At 37.5% G+C, this 19,973-nt stretch overlaps 2 protein-coding genes across 2 annotated transcripts; both read left to right on the forward strand.

The window, feature by feature from the left end:
• Positions 1–4,569: 4,569 nt before the first annotated feature.
• Positions 4,570–5,514, forward strand: LOC113311779 (uncharacterized protein At2g39795, mitochondrial-like). The gene is made up of 3 exons (XM_026560575.1): positions 4,570–4,833; positions 4,947–5,239; positions 5,355–5,514. The coding sequence occupies exons 1-3, from the start codon at positions 4,570–4,572 to the stop codon at positions 5,512–5,514; spliced, it is 717 nt and encodes a 238-aa protein (XP_026416360.1).
• Positions 5,515–7,190: 1,676 nt separating this feature from the next.
• Positions 7,191–9,343, forward strand: LOC113311780 (uncharacterized protein At2g39795, mitochondrial-like). Its single transcript, XM_026560577.1, has 4 exons — positions 7,191–7,385; positions 8,295–8,450; positions 8,659–8,933; positions 9,029–9,343. The coding sequence occupies exons 1-4, from the start codon at positions 7,191–7,193 to the stop codon at positions 9,156–9,158; spliced, it is 756 nt and encodes a 251-aa protein (XP_026416362.1). The 3' UTR covers positions 9,159–9,343.
• Positions 9,344–19,973: the final 10,630 nt, after the last annotated feature.

Here is a 19,973-nt window from a genome sequence, read left to right on the forward strand (position 1 = left end):
AGTGTTTTTGCATCAAACCCTCCAGGCTCCAGCAAACAATATTGAAAAAATAGTAACCAAGCAGTAAATTAGCCTCTGAAAATATCTGGTCATCCTGTGCTCTCATTTTTTAACTTCCCCTGATGACGCATCTTACTTGGAGTGACCAGTTTACGAAAATGTAGAAGTGAGAAGTAGGTTGGGCCGGGCCTATTTAAATATACGTGTCATTCAAGATCCTATTTCAATAAAAATTATTTCTCATCCTTCAAAAACCCTAAAAAAAAAATTAAGTTGAGATTTTTCGGAGAAAACTTTTGCAAAAATGGCGACTTTGAGTAGAATGACGAAGAAAGCTGCATCTTCAGTAATCCCACTAGCAAACAGAAACTGCACCTCTGCTATTTTCAGTACCCCATTGAAGACCAGTAGTACCACCATAAGGTCCATAAGTACTAGCAACATTACTAATCTATCTAGACAAGTATCTCGAGCAACTACAATTCCAACTCATCATCACATCTCTGCTCCACCTAACAAGGGATCCAATTCTGAAGACACTCTTCTCAGTATGATTGAGTCTGAAATCAATTGTTCTGAGGACAAATTTCATGAGGTTTGTTCCCTTTTCAATCAAAGGGCTAGTGCTTTTATGAATATCTATGAATGAGTTTGTCTTCATCATTATTGAACTCTGACTGGTTTTAATGCGTTTTTCTCCGAATAGTTTGTTGAGGCACCAACAGAGTTTCCTTTCAAGATCGTGGATAATGTAAGCAAGGAATCTATAATATTGACTAGAGAGTTTCAGGGTGAGGAGATTAAAGTCACGGTTTACGGGCCTTATCACTATCAGGAGGAGGATAGTGAAGATGACCAATACGAGGAGAAGCAAGAAAAGAGTGATCCATCACAGTATGTTCGCTTGAATGTAAGTATTTCTAAGAAAAGCGGACTAACTTTGGAGCTCAGTGTTACGGCTGATGCAGCAGATGGAATTGTCAGGTTGCTTGTCAAGAATCCAAATGCTCCTCATGATTATCTCGCTTACAAAGAACCTGACATCTTGTAAGTGGAATTGATTGCTACCTTAGGCTATTATATTTCCTGCTATATGTTGTTGGGTTTGCTAAATCTTGTAACATCGGTTTTCGTTGTTGCAGGGATTTGGATGAGAAGTTGCAGAAAGCTTTCCACACATATTTGGAAGTCAGAGGGTTTGAACCCAGCATTGGAAAATTCTTATGTGAATACATGACTAAGAAAAAGCACATGGAATGCACTACTAACACTAAGTGGTTGAAGTCCTTGAAGAATTTCATTTCCTTTAGTAGTAACGACAGCAGTCGCTTTGGAAAAGTATCTCGAGCAACCTCAATTCCAGCTCATCCTCGATCCTCAGCTTTGGCTGAGAAGAAATCAAATTCGGATGACACTCTTCTCAGAGTTGTTGAGTCTGAAATCCAATGTGCGGAGGACGAATTTCATGAGGTTTATTCCTTTTCTGCTCAAAGGCTACATTGGATAGATTTAAATTTTATGATTTTGATATTTTGGTACTTACGTTTGTCCTTGATAGGTTTATGCTGAAGCACTAAAGGAGTTTCCTTTTAAGATTGTGGAAGAAGATGCAGGGAAGCGAACTATAACATTGACTCGAGAGTATCAGGGAGATGAGGAGATTAAAGTCACAGCCAGTCATGAATTTGGACAGTGTCTTCTCTTGAAAGGAATTTTTTCGAACAAAAGTGGTCTAACTTTGGAATTCTATGGTAGTGTTCGTGCAGCAGATCATGGAATTAGAATCAAAAGTGTGCAAGTTAAGGATCCAAATGCTTCTGATGAGAACATCCCTTACCATTTTTGCGGAGGACATACTTTCTGGTATGTGGAATTGTTTGATATATTTTTTGGCTGTTGGGTATATCTTGTAATAATGATGGTCTTGTTGTCGTTTTTTCTTGTTCTGAAGGGATTTGGATCAGAAGGTGCAGAATGCTTTCCACATATATTTGGAAGACAGGGGGATTGAACCCAGCATTACCAAAGTCTTATATGACTGCATGGTTAACAAAAAGTTATACTCTACTAAGTGGTTGAAGAACTTGAAGAATTTCATTGCCAACTAAATTTTTCTCAAGTTATACTCTTTGCATGGTTTATTCAGAGTGTAAGGAAACATATCGCTTTTGGAATGTTTTATTACTTGGAATATTCTGTAAACTAGTAAGTGATTGTTTAATCCTTAAATATGATCTAAATAGAGTTATAGACAACTCTACGATTTATAAAACATTGTCATGGCACCAAATATTGCCACTTAGTTCGCAAATGATGCCACCACGATCTACGATTGCAAATTATGCTTTCTCTTGCTGGGGACAAGCAAAGGATCGCATTAAAGTTGCCAAAAATTCCTAGTCATTCATTTTACTTTCAGAATGCACCAAGGTGATGGATCCTTGTTCTCGGCCAACATCCCACCGGGTATCTCAAATGCATCGTAATGTCAGACTCACGTTTCTACCTTTAAATATTTGGGAACACCTCACACTAAAAACTCAGTTTTCTCTTTGAAAAAATCTGTTAATTCTTCTTGAATGTGGAAGCGTGTTTTGCGGGGTATAAAGCTGATCCATAAACACCTGTTCTGGGATGTTGGAGATGGGCTGTCTATATATTTATGGACTGACCAATTGATACCAGACCTAGATATTACTCTAGATCAAATTTTCTCAGAAAGGAACAATTCGTAACACTCGTATCAGTTTTGATCAATCATGATATAAATGAGTGGAACCAAACCTTAATCATTAGTTCTTTTCCTCATATCACTGCTCAATTTATATTGAATATAAATTTGTTGACTGAATTGAATGATACCTTAGACCAGGATAAACCTAGATGGAAGCTAACTAGTAACGGCATATTCATAGTAAAATCTCTATATGATAGATTAAGCCGAAAACATACTTGCTAGGAGAAAATATTGAATTTATGGGAGAAATTCTGGAAAACTGGTTTACCACAAAGAGTTAAATCATTTTTTATGCAAGTATCTTAACAATTCCTTACATGTGATACAGATTCTTAGTTTTTACATGTTTGACATAGACAACCAATGCATTTTCTGTAACAATAGCATTGACCCGTTGCATCTTCTGTTGTTTGAATGTTGGTTTGCAAAATCAATATGGACTTTTACCTCCCTTTACTGGTGGAGTAATTTTCAATACAAAAAACATTACTTTCAATGAACATTACAATTTGTGGCTTGCAGGGAATGGAAATTTAGCGGAGATTATGTGTCGTTAAATATTGGTTTATATGGAAAGAAATATGTAATATAATTTTTGAGAAATATTAAACCCGGTCCGGCCCGTAATAAACCCGCACCCGGCTCGGCTGGTGTCTAAACAAGCCGGGTTAGGATTGGAGAAATGCCAGCTTGTGGGAAAACGGGCTAACCCATCCCGGCCCGCAAAACCGCGGGTACAACCCGTAAACTCGTGTGTATCAATATAATATAGGGTATGTATTCTAGGTTCTTCTAATGAAGCATGCCAAATACTCTAAAAACTTGACTACAAAACCAAAATTTAGTAAACTGACCGGAAGTTAACAAGATAAGTTAGTACACATGTGTACTAACCAAAACAATGAAAATACACATTAGATATGCATGCCACTCCTTCTGGTAATTAAGTTTGGTAGAGAAACAAAGTTTTCCTCATGATGGTGCAGCTCATATTTGGAGTAATAAATATCATCACCGCCAGAATTAAGCTTGTGCCGCAGTTCTTTCATGTTAGGTAGAAAGACAACATCCTCTTGAGACGGTACAAGCTGAAGTTTTTCAGAATACTTAAACAGTTCTGAAAAATCAAAAATTAAATAATAATAGTTCCAGATTATAAACTTAACCTGTAATAGACTATGACCTTCCTGGAGCTATCATGTCGGGAACTTGGTAACCAAAATTGGACGATCATGGAGTACCAGGCTAGCACCAGCTAAGATCCCTGTTGGAGCCAGGTTGCGAGGAAATGGGATCCCACTCCTTGTATGACTGCAGCAGCAACCATTATAAGATATTGTTGATGCGCTAGCATAGCAAGTTGCTGCTGATGAGGGGAAATGGTAACAAGTCGGGTAACCCGTAAGCCCGTAGGTTTTACCCGCTACGGGTGCGGGTTGATGAAATGACGATCCGTGAAGAATATCAACCCGCAAGCTTGGACCCGTGTTAACCCGAACCCGTATAAACCGTAACAAGCCAGTCCCGACCCGCCCGTTTGCCAGCTCTAATACCGATAATCTGAGAAAAGAAAAGGTTTTTATAAAATTATGTACCGACTAAAGAAAAAGTTTTTATGAAATTCTTTAAAAGAAAAGAAAACTAGAGAGTAAAATTCATTTGGGCCGAATCCAATATATATATGGGCTTTTGGGTTGAGATGTGTCAACCAAGGAAACTCAAATTCCCAAATATGTACGTAACTAGTTCTCGTCGTTCTTTAATTCTTCTAAAACTAAAAACCCTAAAAAACTCTGAAGAGAGATTTCTGAGAAACTTCTCGTGCGGCAGAAATGGCGACCACTTTCATTAAAGTGATGAAGAAAGTGATCCCACTAACATACAGAACTCCTCATAGAAACTGCACCTCTGCCATTTTGAATACCCCAATGAAAACCAGTACCTGTACCACCATCAGTACTAATCTATTCAGAGACGTATTTCACAGGACTACAATTCCAACTCATCATCACTTCTCTTCTCTGGCGAAAAAGAGATCAAATTCCGATGACACTCTTCTCAGTGCTATTGAGCCAGTAATCGATTCTTTTCGTGAGGTTTGTTATCCCTTTTTCGCTCAAAAGCTAGTTTATTTTTGTTTTTTTTAACTGCATAAAAAGGAGTGAGTCCGATTAGTTAACCTTGATGTATGTATTTTTTGTTTCGATAGGTTGAGGCACCAAGAGATTTTCCTTTCATGATTGAGGATAATCCATGGAATGACCGAACTATAACATTAACTAGAGAGTATCAGGGTGATGAAATTAAAGTCATAGTTCATTGCCATAAAGATTCTGGTAATTATATTGAGCTGGATGTAAGTGTTTCAAATAAAAGTGGATTCACTTTGAAATGCAGCGTTGTGGATGATTATAGTACCGAAGGATATACAATTAGGTATTTGGCTGTTGAGAATCCAAATGCTTCTGATGATTATATTGCGTGCGGAAATGACGATTTCTCGTAAGTGTAGTTGATTGCTAGCAATTTGTTTGGTTATTATATCTTTTGCTATCGGTTGTTAACGGGTTCCTGATATATATATTGTAACATCTCTTGTTTTTTTTTGGTTTTGAAGGCATTTAGATGAGAACCTGCAGAAAGCTTTACGGACATACTTAGAAGTCAGAGGGATTGAATTTGGCATCTACAACTTCTTATATGAGTACATGAGTAACAGAAAGTACAAGAAATACACTGCGTGGTTGAAGAAATTGAAAAATTTCATTGCCAGCTAAATTTTTCTCAAGTTCAAGAGCTTTTGAAGGTTATACTCTCTTACGTTTAGCTGGAAATGGATCTGGTCTACAAATATCTCACAATGTATCTAAATTAACTAAAATTATTTTATCTGTTAGCCAATTTATTTAACTTTGTTGATTCTGGTTTTAAGTTAAGGAACCAAGGAATGGAAACCGTACTTGCAACGGGCATTATTAAGGTGGAGCGATTGCAGCTTTCTCTGTTATTAAAGGAAGAACAGTAGTAAGTGACTTGTGGCACCATCGCCACCCTCACTTTAAGATTTTGGAAAATTTGAACTCCGGCCAATAACTTAATTTTTGTTTTAATGGAATGACAAGTTTGATATTTGTTCTTGCTGTCAATGCAATTGGGTAAAATTTGTCGCCTTTCTTTCCCTCACTATAATAATATGTCTACCGTTATTAGTATTTATTTTGTGATGATGAACATCGATCTTTTTTTTTTCTTCTGGGGAGGCAAGGAAAGATTTCCATGGGATTAAGTTTAAAACATACTTCACGCCACGCTGTTTTGATAATTTCATGGAAATGGATTTTTCACCAAACGGTAGAAAATACTTTATTTCAACGGAAAGATGGGTAATTTCGTGGAACTAATTCATATCAAACACAACCTAATAGGAATTCCATGATATTAAGAGATAGGGATCTCGGCAACCACGCACCTCTCCAAACTCGCAAGTTCCTATATATGATCCTGCTCAACAAAAGGAAGTTTGACCAGACACGGCCAGAGTTGACCATGTGATTTTTTCTCTTCTAGGGTTTGCGCGTCTGGTTCTTCCAATCCAGCCATCTACTAGGGTTTTCGCGTCTGGTTCTTCCAATCCAACCATGGCCAGAGAGGATTTTCATCTCTAATCCAACCTCTCCTTCTCATGATCATCTTGTTTCGACGAATTTATTTTTAAAGTTTCCCCCTTGATTTATACCTCAAAATCAGGAACCGAAACTACTTCAAAACTAGGGATTTTTACCAATAGTAGTATTGAATGGCAAAAATCTTCCGAAAATGGTTCATCCATGAAATCCTTCCAAAAGTAGTGGTAGGCTATTTTTTAGGACGTATATGCCCCCAACTTTCACGAGAATACCGTGATTTACCCCTCCGTATAATATATATGTGCACATCCGAATTTTTTATTATTATTAATTTTCTTTAATATTATAGTAAATTTATTTTTTGACTGTGACCCCACCATTTTTGTTACTGTTACCAGGTGGATGTGCAGACATCACACCTAAAAGTATGTAGACATCAAACATCTAGGCATAATATTATGTTGGATAAGTGTAGACATCCATGTTTCGAAGTCTAGACATCGGACACTAGTCATAAAATATGTAGACATCAGACTATAAATATGTGGACATCAACTATAAAATATGGACATCAGCTATAAATATGTGGACATCGGGCTATAAATGTGTAGACATCGGGCTATAAAGAGTACCTTAGGTATTACGTAAATACACCACTATTTTTGGAAGATTGTCAAATTTAATACTAATTTCGGAAGATATTGACATTTCAATACAACCCACGGTAATTTCCATTCAAAACTAGGTTTGGAGTAGATTGGTCCAATGTATTTCCAATGAAATCTCAAGCTGAAGATTAGTCGTTACTGTTTAAATCATCAGATTTAATGGAAGGACAGAAGGTGACAGCGGTACAATCAAAAGATTTTGAAAAAACAGTCGAGGATTGTAAAAATATGGTTATCGGTTTTTTGCAGGCTGTAGATAAACAATGGAATCCAAAGGCTGGGGTACAATTTGGACCATATGGTGATAATGCAAATGTTTTTGTTTTCAAATTTGTGAATGAAGATGATCGAAGAGTAGCTCTTAAACAAGGGGCTTTTTACATCTTAAATCAACTATTTATAATAAGGCCGTAGAGTTCGTTGATTGAGCAATCAATTGCAGAGATAAAAAAAATTCCAGTTTGGGTTTTGATTTATAATGTTCCACTTTATCTATGAAATAAATTAGGTTTGAGTGCGATTTCTAGCTTTCTTGGAAATCCATTGATGATGGATGAATGCACTAAGAAGAAAACTATACTCATATATGCTAGAGTATGTGTGGAAATCGATTTTGATTGTGGTTTTCCTAGTCTTATTCCACTATGGATTGATAGGGTGCATATCATGGATTTGCCTGTAAAATGCCAAGGGAAACCTACTAACACTACACCAAATTCAGTAATTTGTAACATTGAATTGTTACGCTAATGAGTGTGATAGTAGTACTTACACAAATTTGTGTGACATTCGTGAAAAGTGTAACAATATATCCCATTTTAATTTATTTTTTGTTTTATTAAAAATGTCACACTAAAAAGTGCGACCATTTGAATACTACTCCCTCCGTTCCATTTTAGATGATATTTTACGGTTTTTTTCTTGTTCCACAATACTTGAAAGGTTTCATATTTTCCCACAAAACTACCAATAAACCCTAACATTTTGCCTTGGGACTATAAGTTTATTTTTAAATGTACTAATAACAATTAATGTTTAAAGACTTTTCTTATGGGTATAGTTGGAAAATCTTCATTTCTCTCTCCATTTCTTAAGCTGCGTGAAAACTCCTACAACATCATCTAAAATGGAACGGAGGGAGTATTATATAAGAATAAATTAAAAAATAAAAATAATTTAGAAAAATAATTTCCCTGCTGAGAGCCAATAGAATAATTTCATCATAGAAATTACACCTCTGCTATTTTCACTACCCTATTGAAGAAGAGTACCACTAATCTATCAAGACAAGGATCTCGTGCAACTCTAATTCCAACCCATCATCACTTCTCTGCTCAAGCTAACAAGAAATCCAATTCTGATGACGCTCTGCTCAGTCTTATTGAGTCTGTAATCGATTGGGAGGAGAGATATTATAAGGTTTATTCCCTTTTCACTCAAAGGCTATTGATTTTTTTGGATGGATAGAACTAATTTCATGGTTTTGATATTTGATAAAGTTTATTGTTTGTCATAATTCTACCATTAGTTACTCTGATTATGATTAGTTTAGTTACTCAAATTGTGATTAGTTTAGTTACTCTTGTCTTCTTCAACTGAACACGTGTGTCTGTGTGTTTTTCGATAGGTTGGTGAGGCACCAAGAGAATTTCCTTTCAAGATTAAGGATAATGCAGGGGAGGAATTTATAACATTGACTAGAGATTATCAGGGTGAGGTGATTGGAGCCTCAGCTTGCTGGCCTAAAGACCCTAAATGTTATTTTCATCTATGTGTAAGTGTTATGAAAAAGAGCGGACCAACTTTGGTATTCGATGCAAGGGCTGATGAAACAGATGAAATTTCCATTGACTCTATAACTGTCGAGAATCCAAATGCTTCTAATGATTATATTACTTTCTCGTAAGTGAAATTGATTGGTTGCTTTGTTTTCCAGCTATTCGATTTTGGGTTTGCCATATCTTGTAACATTTTTTATTTTATTTTTGGTTATGAAGGGATTTGGATGAAAAATTGCAAGATGCTTTCCACACATATTTGGATGTCAGGGGTTTCAACCCAGCAATAACGAATTCTTATGGGACTACATGGTTCGGAAAGACCGCGAAAAATACCCTGGGTGGTTGAAGAACTTGAACAATTTCATCGAGGAATAAATTAAATTTTGCTCAAGTTGAAGAGCATTCAAAGGTTATATCTTTGTAGAGCTATTAAGAGTGTCTGGAAACAGATGGTGCGGTCACATGGTGAATGTTCTATGACTTTGGAGTGTATGATTCCAGCTTATGGAATTGTTGTAGAATACTAGTAATTTTTTCAGGGCTACTACTCTGGACTGATCCGAATGTCATTTTCAGGTCTGAAATTAAAACTAAGTCCCTAAAACTGGATAGCATGACCCTTTAAACTATCCTAAGGCTTGCGCTCTTTAGCCTAGTTGGCTTGCCTTGTCTGGTAGGTTGTTTCTCCTCTGAAAGGATGATCTTCGTTTATTGGAAAATCTTTTAATTTTATTACATGTCTTGTGAAATTTGATGCAAGAAATAAAGATACTTTACTCGCATATATGTACGGTTTTTCTGAATTATTAAGGTTGGGATAATCAATGGCCTTATCTTAGGAACTTATAGCTTCCCAGTATGATTCTCCTTGGCTCATTACAGGATGACCTCAATTTTACTACTAGTCACGCTGATAAACACGAGGAGAATGCCACTTAATGGAACCGTAAATAGAACCAATTATTTCCTAATGTGCGCTATTGTATGTCATCTGTTGACTCTAGGGAGTGACCATACTTCAATCTGGCTGGTTAGCTCAAGCGATGAAACTACCAATAAGAAGCAATCTCCCCTCTTAACACTCTAATTCATACGAGGGTGACACCTCCTCAAATTAAATTAGATAAAAGTTTTGATCATTAGTAAATCTGGTGACAATACTTGGCGGGATTCTATTGGTCGAGACTTTAAGACATGAATTACACTCTATTTACACCCTGTATTTAACTACCGTTTTTAATACCGTTATCAATATAAAACACTTATGTGACGATTTACAAATAACTAATTACTTAGTTATTCACGTCCGTTAGGTGGACAATACTTATATCAAAATCTAAACCTTAACTCCTCTTTAGGGATGGTCTTTTTTTTTTTTACTCGGTCAATAAAATAGAATAAAAAAGCGAAAATGTACAAGGATCAGGCTAATTAAGTGCTAAGCCAAGAAGGCCGCACACTAAAAAGCCTAAAAACGATAGTAAACCTCTCCAGGCCATTCAACAGAATGAATAAAACCTGGCCTACCCTCGTAAAACTCATAATGTTCCTCAGCCAACAAACATGCTTGTTTGGCCGAGACATCCGCTGAAAAATTAGCCTCTCTGTAGCTATGAATATAGCTAATATTGTTATAAAAACTCTTCGCTATTCTCCACCTCTGCATTAGCTGCCATGGCAAATCGCCTTTTTGAAGAGCATATAAACAACTCATCGAATCAGATCTGACACATAAGTTCTTCACATTCCATCTTTGAGCAACGACAGCACCATAGATCACCGCACAAACTTCAGCATAGAAGTTAGTCTGCCAGCCCAGGCCAACGCACAGAACTCCCAAGACTACCGAGCTAGAATCACGGAAGACAACACCAGAACCAGCCTGCCCCGGATTACCAAGAGATGCACCATCACAACAGATCATAATCTCACCAGGATTTGGTGGACTCCAAGTAACTTCAACTGGGTCAGAGTGATCGCAAGATCTATGCGTCACTCGAAAGAAATTAACAATACGCAAATCATCCAAAGTATTATGCATATGGCCCTTCAATCTAATAGAGTTATCACGAATTACCTGATGAACTCTTCATTTAAACTCCAGCCAACGAATCTGTTTGTTCTCAAAATAAGCTTTGTTACGCATCTTCCACAGCTCCGTAACTATTGCAAGATTTGCAACAAGCCACAGATCCTTAATCATTCGACTCCGGCCCTTTGCAGCCTTGTACGAGGCCACCAGGTCCTCATTCGGCGTCAATCTGAAAATTTCAGCTGCCCACTTCCAAATTCTTTTGGCAATTTTGCAATGCCAAGTAATATGCCTAACATCCTCACAGTCTTCTCTACATAAACGACACATAGAAGGCATCTCCCTACCAGTCTTCTTCATAACATTATCATCAGAAGCACAACATTGTTTATAAAATAGCTTCCAATACTGCACACCCAAAGTAGGATGTATAACACTTCTAGAGAAGAGTGCCGCAGCTGGCAAAATTTCAGCTGGCCCACGAATAGCAGCCTTTGCCGACTTGACAGTGAAAACACCCTTACTGTCCAAGTCCCAAATTTTATAATCATCTCCACCACCAATAAGAGGCAAATTATCAACATCAATATTGCATCGTAACATCAATTCTTTAGTCTTTGGGGGAATAGCCCAAGAGCCATCAATAATAATATCACTCACCTTGGCCTTAAAATCATTAGGGCCTCTTGTTGTGATGCCAAGACGTTGAGCAATTGAAAAATCAGCACACCAATTATCAAAAAATAAGGAAGTATTAGCACCGTTACCTATAATTGAGCGCGTGTGTTTTTGAACAAAGTTATGCACCAATCTAATGCCAGGAAAAACCGAGGAACCCAACTTATAATCAACCAAGTTGCCATTAACCTTGAAATATTTTGCCTTCAAAAATCTAGCCCAAGTCTTATCAGAGTCTCGAATCGAAATCCACAACTTCATAAGCATGGCCCGATTAACATCATTTAACTTCTTGAGGCCAAGCCCACCTTCACGTCTAGAACGGCATAAGACATCATAAAGAACAGTGAAGTGTTTGCGCTTCTCAGCATCTCCAGACCACAAAAAATTGCGAATGGCCCTCTCCACCGATTTGATGGCCGTGCATGGCCATTTGTAAACAGCCATTGAATGAAGCAAATAGCTAGAAATAACTGATTTGATCAAAACTAACCTGGCCTGAAAAGACAATAGCTTACCCTTCCAACCTGCCAGCTTGTCCATAATCTTCTCCATTACCTGACGAACATGAATATGACGCACAATGCCAGGTTTCAATTGGATTCCCAAATATTTATCCGGGAAATGCGCCCTCTCCATGCCCATAAAGTTTGCAATAGCAATAGCACGAGACTGCCTATCTCCACCATAATAAAATTTGCTTTTGGCGTAACTAACATACTGACCGGACGCACGTTGATACATGCCAAGCATCTCCTTCAAGTTCCGCAAGCTATGAAGATTACCCTTACAGAAAATAAGAATATCATCCGCAAAGAGTAAATGGGTTGGAGCCACACCTTTCTTACTCACCATGTGATGCATACTTCTAGCAGCAAACAACTTAGAGATATTGCGGCTCAAAACATCTTCAATAAGAACAAAAATCAAAGGTGAAAGAGGATCACCTTGACGAAGGCCTCTTGTGATACTGAAAAAACCTTCAGGGCTACCATTAATCATAATAGATATACGGGCAGAGTTAAGAATACTAAGCAACCACGAACACCATGCATCAGAAAAGCCATATTGACGAAAAACTTCAACAACAAACTCCCAACTCACCGTGTCAAAAGCTTGGGCTATATCCAATTTAAGGCCAACGTTACCATGTTTCCGTTCAATGCTAATCTCATTGATCAGTTCCGAGGCCAAGGCTATATTCTCATGAATGTTTCTTCCTTTCATAAACGCCACTTGCTCTTCAGAAATCAATTTGTTCAACACCGTGCCAAGTCTGGTCGCCATAATTTTTGTAATGATTTTGAAGAAGAAGTTGCTTAAACCAATTGGCCTATAATCTTTAATAGCATCAGACTTATTAGCTTTTGGAATGAGCACAATAAAACTAGAGTTAATGCCATTAGGAATCTTCCTCATCGCCCAACAGTTTGCAATAGCATTAAAAAGATCTCTAGAAATAATGCTCCAACAGATTCGAAAGAAAGAACCTGTAAATCCATCAGGGCCAGGAGCAGAATCCGCTCCAAGATCAAAAACAACCTCTTTAACTTCATCCAAGGTAGGAATAGCATCCATACAAGCACTCTCAGCAGCTGATATGCTTTCATGCTCATAATCAAATAGTCTCGGATCAATATGAACAGCTCCACCGTTGAACTTTGCACGATAATGATCAACAATGTAATCTTTTATTTCATCCTGCAAAAACAAAGTAGAGTTAGTAGAAATCTTCAGTTCGGAAATTGTGTTTTGGCTCCTCCTCATTCTAATTGAATTGTGAAAAAAACGAGTGTTCTGATCACCATCCTCCAACCAGCTAGTTCTCGATTTTTGTTTAAGCATAGTGGCCAATTCAGACCTCACATCATCAACAGCCTTCTTAGCGTCGGCAACCTTCAAAAATTGGACTTCACAGCTAACATTATGGTCCAAAATATCATTCTCCTTATCAAGATTCAATTCCGCTTGCTTTAAACGAAACTGAACATCTCCAAACACCAATCTATTCCAAATTTTCAAAGCCTCCCTCAACCGCTTCAACTTTGATGTAAAAACAAAAGGAGGAGCACCATCCAACCCTTCAATTGTCTTTGACGAATTCCAAAAAAGATGGATGAGAAAGCCACATCTTCTGGATTCTAAAAGGAGCTCTCTTCGGCCTAGGACTGTCAAAAGCAAAACCAAAAAGAGGAGAATGGTCCGAGCAGACTCTCGGCAAAGCTTTGCACCTCCAGTTAGCAAACTTATCAAGCCACGCACCATTAATAACAGCCCTATCGTGTTTAGAAACAATTCTATGCATACCACTCCGACAATTGGACCAAGTATACTTCTTCCCAATAGCATCGGCCTCAACCAAACCATTGTCAGATATCCAACTTCGAAACTCATTTATATAAATTTCTTTGATCGGCCTACCACCCTTCTTCTCATCAAGACGCAGAACACAATTGAAATCCCCCAACACCAACCATGGAACGGAAATATATCCCAGACCCAATTGTCGCCAAAGAGATCTCCTTTCAACCGCATCAAAAAAAGCATGCACAGCCGTGACAAAATTCCCAGAAAAATCCAAAGTGACAGCCTGCTTAGATAAAGATAAGACAATCGGCCTTGCTAGAGTATTCCTCCAAAAGACCCAAATATTACCTTTCTGACCATGCACTTCATTAGTAATAACATCTTCACAAAAATCAAGCAAATTAAGCTTCCTAACAAAACGTGTAGTGCAACGAACCTGAGGCTCCGCAATACAAATAACATCAGGTTTGTGCAAGTAGTAAAGCTCATTCAACTTGGCCCTTGCACCATCCTTGGACAAGCCTTGAGCATTCCAATAGAAGACACGCATTAATTAACTCTACTCTTTGAAGGGCTTGCCGAACCCTGTCTAGAAGATTTCCCACTTCGAGTTTGAACTTGACTAACAGTAGTCACAGCAGCTGTCTTCTTCTTATGAGCTTTAGATTTTTTCTTCTTTTCCGCCAACTCCTTCTTCTCATGATCAGCTAACTCTTTATTAGCAAGAATCTCCAAATTTCTTGCATCCTCCTCAGCTATGTTGAAGTGTTAGTTGCAACTACATCTTCAATCATCATCAGCTTCAACAATCACCTTATCAATCTCCTCGGTCCCAGTTTCAAATCTATTAGAAAGTGTTAAGTTTTCTAAAGATCTAGCTGGTGAAGATCTTCTTGAAGTCCTAGTGGCCTCACTAAAACTAGCTTCCTCATTAGCAGCCATAGTTGGAATATTAGCCGGAGATGATGCAAGTCCAAAACCTGCTCCTCAAGTTCTCTAGCTTGCTCTAGCAATATCTTGTTGAATTTTGGCAGCTCAGCATCAGCCTCCCGTTGCCTAGTTGCCTCCTTCATGGCCTCATAATTTCTATAAGCTTCCATCTCTTGCATCTCCAAATATCATCTTCCTTGATAAATTATCATGCACCAGCTCCTCAAGTGCTGCACCAACACATTCGCAAACCAATTCCGCATCGTCATTGCGGACAGATTCGTCACCTGCATTATTCAAAACAGGTAAAGCTTCACACACGTTAGCAACTCTCCCTTGCTTAGATAAGCCACCATCCTCCATGAGCTGCACGGACTGAATCACTCTCGCACGAGCTTCAGCAAGTTTCAGCAACATGCGGCACGGACAAACTGCATCTTCAGCGTGTTCCGATATAGTATCATCATCTTCTAATGTAGCACCAGCAGTCTCACTGTGGTCTGAAAAATTGTACGTGTTCCAGTTGCCAACTCAAAGATTGCTTCTTCTTCAACGTTATGATCTCATCATGTTTAGATCAGTTTCCAATTGGAACATCCGTCATATTCTTCTTACCTTTAGGATTCGTTCTTTTTGCCAAAAATTCTTAAGATCATCCATATCCGCTTCAATTGCTTTTTTAATCTCAGGATCAGTTTCAACTTCAGCCTGTCCTTCAAATCATCAAACTTTTTTCTACAATCAGATTTTTATGGCCAATAGATTTACAATAGTCGCAAAAACTGGCCTGTTTAAAATTTCATATTCTGAACAAAAATTTCATCATTCTCTTCACCATCAATCAAAATTCGTCTCAAAGGTTGAGAGAAATCTATGTCAACCAAGCTGCCGCAAAGTAACCATATTCATGGCGCAAAGTACGCGGATCAACCGAAACCGGTCTACCAAGCCCTCTTGCCAGCCTAAAAATCGTCTCTTCATCCCAAAACTCCATTGGCAAAGCTGTGAAACGAACCCAAACTGCAGCTCTAGTAATCTTATCTTCCCAGGATCAAACATAGGTGTCCATGGATGAATTTTAAGCTGTTGAATTCCGTTTGGAGATTTAATCTTCCATGGACCATCATAGCTTACACGTTTACGATCATCTTCATTGTCTAGCTTAATAACAAAGTATCCCTTCTTCCATGGAATAAATTGGACCGAACCAGATAGCTTCCATTGATTCAATAGTTCTCTTTTAACATCATCAATTTTAGGTTTTGAAAAAAACCAAACGACCAACCAAACTAATCTCCACAGCCTTAATCCTTGTATGAGTGTCACGTGGGATCTTGATCAAAACATCATTATTTGTTGTAGAAAAAATTGGAGGATGAGAAAGAGTCTCGGCATCAATCTTTGATAAAACATGGGTTCGTTCTTTAATATAGCTGCGTAGGATCCTTCCATAACACCATCATCACCTGGTTTCCTAAACGAACTATGATTTCCATCTTCCTTCCTAGACGCACCATGATTGTCCGTCTCCAGCACTTTCCTATTCGCTTTAGGATTTGCACCATGATTCCTAAACGCGTTAGGGTTTGAAGCGATTGTTTCTTCGAGTTCCTTTCCAAACACGGAAGCATTAGGGTTAGCAGCAGAATTCTTAGGGATATAGATAGTTTTTGATTTTGATTGATTCCATATCCTTGTTGATTGATTATCAGAACTATTAACAAAAACTGGTGGATTATTGTTTTGATTTTGCGCCATTAGAGCGCAAAATCAAAAGAAAACTTTTGAACGCCAAGAAAAATTTTGAGGGAGAAAAAACCGGAGCCCAACCACGTGAAACCCTAGCTTTTTCGCTTTAGGAAACCAATTATTTCCTAATGTGCGCTAATGTGCGCTATTGTATCCCAGTCACTGCCCCGTTCAAAAAAAAACCCACACCCTCCCCATTACCCGCTTGATCTGGGACGGGGCGGGTATGAGAAATACCCGTACAGGGCGGGTTTTTTACGGGTTATCCATAACATTAAGCTCAAATATGAATAATGAATGATATCTTATACTTTTATCTTTTCTTTTATAATATAATATAATTTCTTAGTTTAAATATAATATAAATATTTAATGATATTTATACTTTTACCTAGAATCCCATCCCCGCTTCACTAATTTCGGGTATTAATCATACCCAACTCCAACCCCGTTTGTACGGGTAAAACCCTACCCAATAGGGACGGGTACCCACGGGGATGGGTTTGGGTGGGGCAAATGGCCATCCCTCCTCTCTTACGGAAGACGAAAATGAAAAGCTGGCAGAAACCGTTGATTCGATTACAGAGATCAATGGTTCAGGAGAGGAAACTAAAGTTGTGTCGAAGATACAGAAAATGTCCAAACCCTACTTAATCATCAAACCTAAATTTAGGTCTTGACGTGGTTTGCATCTCAATTTTGTATTTTTTTTTTTGATAAATTTTGATTAGGGTTCTGTTATATTTTCTGTGCGCGATCTGCTTATTATGCTGTATTTCATTAGGATTTGAATTTGGGTGAATTTGAATACGGGTTACTGCCATTTATAACTGAATAAGAATAGCAAGAAGAGTTAGCAGCCGTAATTAAATTTCAGCTGAGTTTATGATGATGGGTTTTGATTGGTTGAAGTGATTTTGCTGCTATAAGGACAAAATTTGAGCTGTTAATTGCAGATGGAAATGGTATTGTTGCCAAGGGTTGGTTGATGTTGGTTCTGTTAGGTTATAGCAAATGTTAACGGGATTGCACTGACTTTCAAATATTTGTAAATCTTTGTTTGATTTGATTATATGAGTTGCTTTTCCTAATTATCAATTTGAAAATTTGGGGATCCTGATGTTCACAGATCTGATAGTTTAATAATCTTCTAACTGGGAACTCCTTTGAGGTTTTGGAGCATCCATGTTAAATGTGAATTGTATTTTTTCCGAGATATGTGTCTTTTGGTTCAATTGGACTGTTCGAATCTTCATTAGAGTGCCATGTTGAGAGCCTGAAATTACCCCCTGAAAGTTTAGTATGTTAAGTCCAAATTATGTATTTATATTTGTCTCTCAATGTCTCTCTCTCCACTTTCATCAGTATGTATTTGTCTTAACCTCTAATCTCCCTCTGTGTAGATTTTGTGGAAATCACAACCCCAAATTCGAAGCTTAAACAATTCCTTGCCCACTTGACCCATCTCTGCTTTCATCTTGATAGACCAAGTGCTTGATAAATTGATTAAATGAATATTTTAACACGATATATTATCTATTTTTGAAAATTTGTTCTTGATGCAAAACCAAAAACTGATTCTTCCGTTGTTGATTGTCTGTTCTTTTTGTGTGAAAAGCTTAACACTTGGTAAAAATGTTTGAAGCACATATCATTGTATGCCCAGTGATAAACGTTGAATCTTAACACTTGGCATGAAAACTAAAATTTCAATGATTTTCTGGATTTAACAAAGTTTTTTTCTTTTTTTTTTAACTTTTCTTCTCCGGTGAAAACAAAATCTACCCACCATGAAGAGTAGGATTATGAGTGTTCATGATCTTATTTTTCTGATCCCTAATGAAATTGGCACCCCGAGCGCAACAGAATCACATGATCACAAAGAACAATTGGTGATTTGAACCAAACATGAGAGAAATAATAAGAGAGACAGAAGATAAACAACACACACACAACCACAACACAAGATATACGTGGTTCACCCTTACAAGCTACATCCACGGCCAACACCACAAGAAAAACTTCCATTAAGTCAAAGACCATTACATGTTCTTTCCGCAACCCAAGACAAGACCAAAGAGTTAACAAGACATACCCGAGAACACCATCGAAGAAACCATAAAATCAATTTTTAAACATTCATCAAACCAGCCTCGCGTCTTCTCTTCTACACCGTCTTCACAATTGTTAGTCTGTCACAATGGTGACCCATAATGGAGTTTGTGCAAGGATTCGTTGATGGTGATTGAAGATTTTCATGGTGTTTGTGGAACATGGCAAGTTTCATAAGTGTTCTTCCTGTAGAAGATGGTTTGAAGACTTTTATCAACGTCATGGTTTTTTGGTTGAAGAGATGGTTCTATGAAGATGGAAGTTCGGATTTTAGCTTCATAAGTAATTCTACGGGTATATAGAGATGGTGAACAACTCTGATGGAAGATGAAAGTAATTTCCTGTGATCGTATCATGCTTGAAAGCATGATCTGAGGTGGATAATTGTAGGATTGAGCCGGTGGTTAAGAGTTAGAGTTTTGCTTAAACTCTACCTTGCACAAACTTGTCCCTAAAGTTTAGGAACTTAGGGGCCAAGTTATGGAAACTTGTACCCAAAGAAAAGTTTTCTTAATGACCAAGTTTATTTCTCTATATATAGGATTAGAATTAGAGGTGTAGAATAATTCTACCAAGAAGAGTGGTAAATCCTTGTGCTTAGGATTTTGGTCTATTTGGTAGGGAGGATCGCGTGCTACCGTGAAAGTCAATATCTCTAACCATAGCGTTTTTGTTTCTAAAATGTTTGAATAAAACAAAAAAAAGATAATTTCAAAGATTGTTCTTCTGACCAAAAATATTTCCAAAAATAAATCCACTACCATCACCTAGCACCAACTTACTACCACTATTATTAAATGACACAAACATTCTCTAATTCATCTTCTAGTTTTAAAGGTTCTTTTAGAGAATGTAAAATTTATAGTCTAACAAAAGGAATCAAATATTTAATTGTGAAATCAAGGGTTCAACAAATTCCTACCTAATATAGAGAAGTTTGTGGTTGGAGATGTTTTTTACCTCCCCAGTTAAAGCATTAAATAGCTTTCCTGTTTTTAGCCTAATCTACTTTATGTGTTAAAATATTGAATTGACATATTTCACAAACTAAACGCCATATATATGTAAATGTATCGTAAGGACTTATTCAAATGAAACAAATAAAACCAAAAACACACATTTTTTGTGTGGCAAAATAAAAAGAAAATTCCACCATTTTTGTGGGATGGAAGGAGTACAAAGTGTGTTCAGCATCAGCTTGATAGTCGTAGTCATGACAGAAGAAGTGATCATAACAGAATTTTTAGTCGTGATGAGCAACTTAAATACTAGTGATAGATGTATAGTGTTAGTTTGTTACACTGAAAGAGCTAAAGAACTCAAGGTATAACGGTACAAAGTATGTCCAGGTAT

This window comes from Papaver somniferum, chromosome 9 (genome assembly GCF_003573695.1).
Source record: "Papaver somniferum cultivar HN1 chromosome 9, ASM357369v1, whole genome shotgun sequence".
NCBI lineage: Eukaryota > Viridiplantae > Streptophyta > Magnoliopsida > Ranunculales > Papaveraceae > Papaver > Papaver somniferum.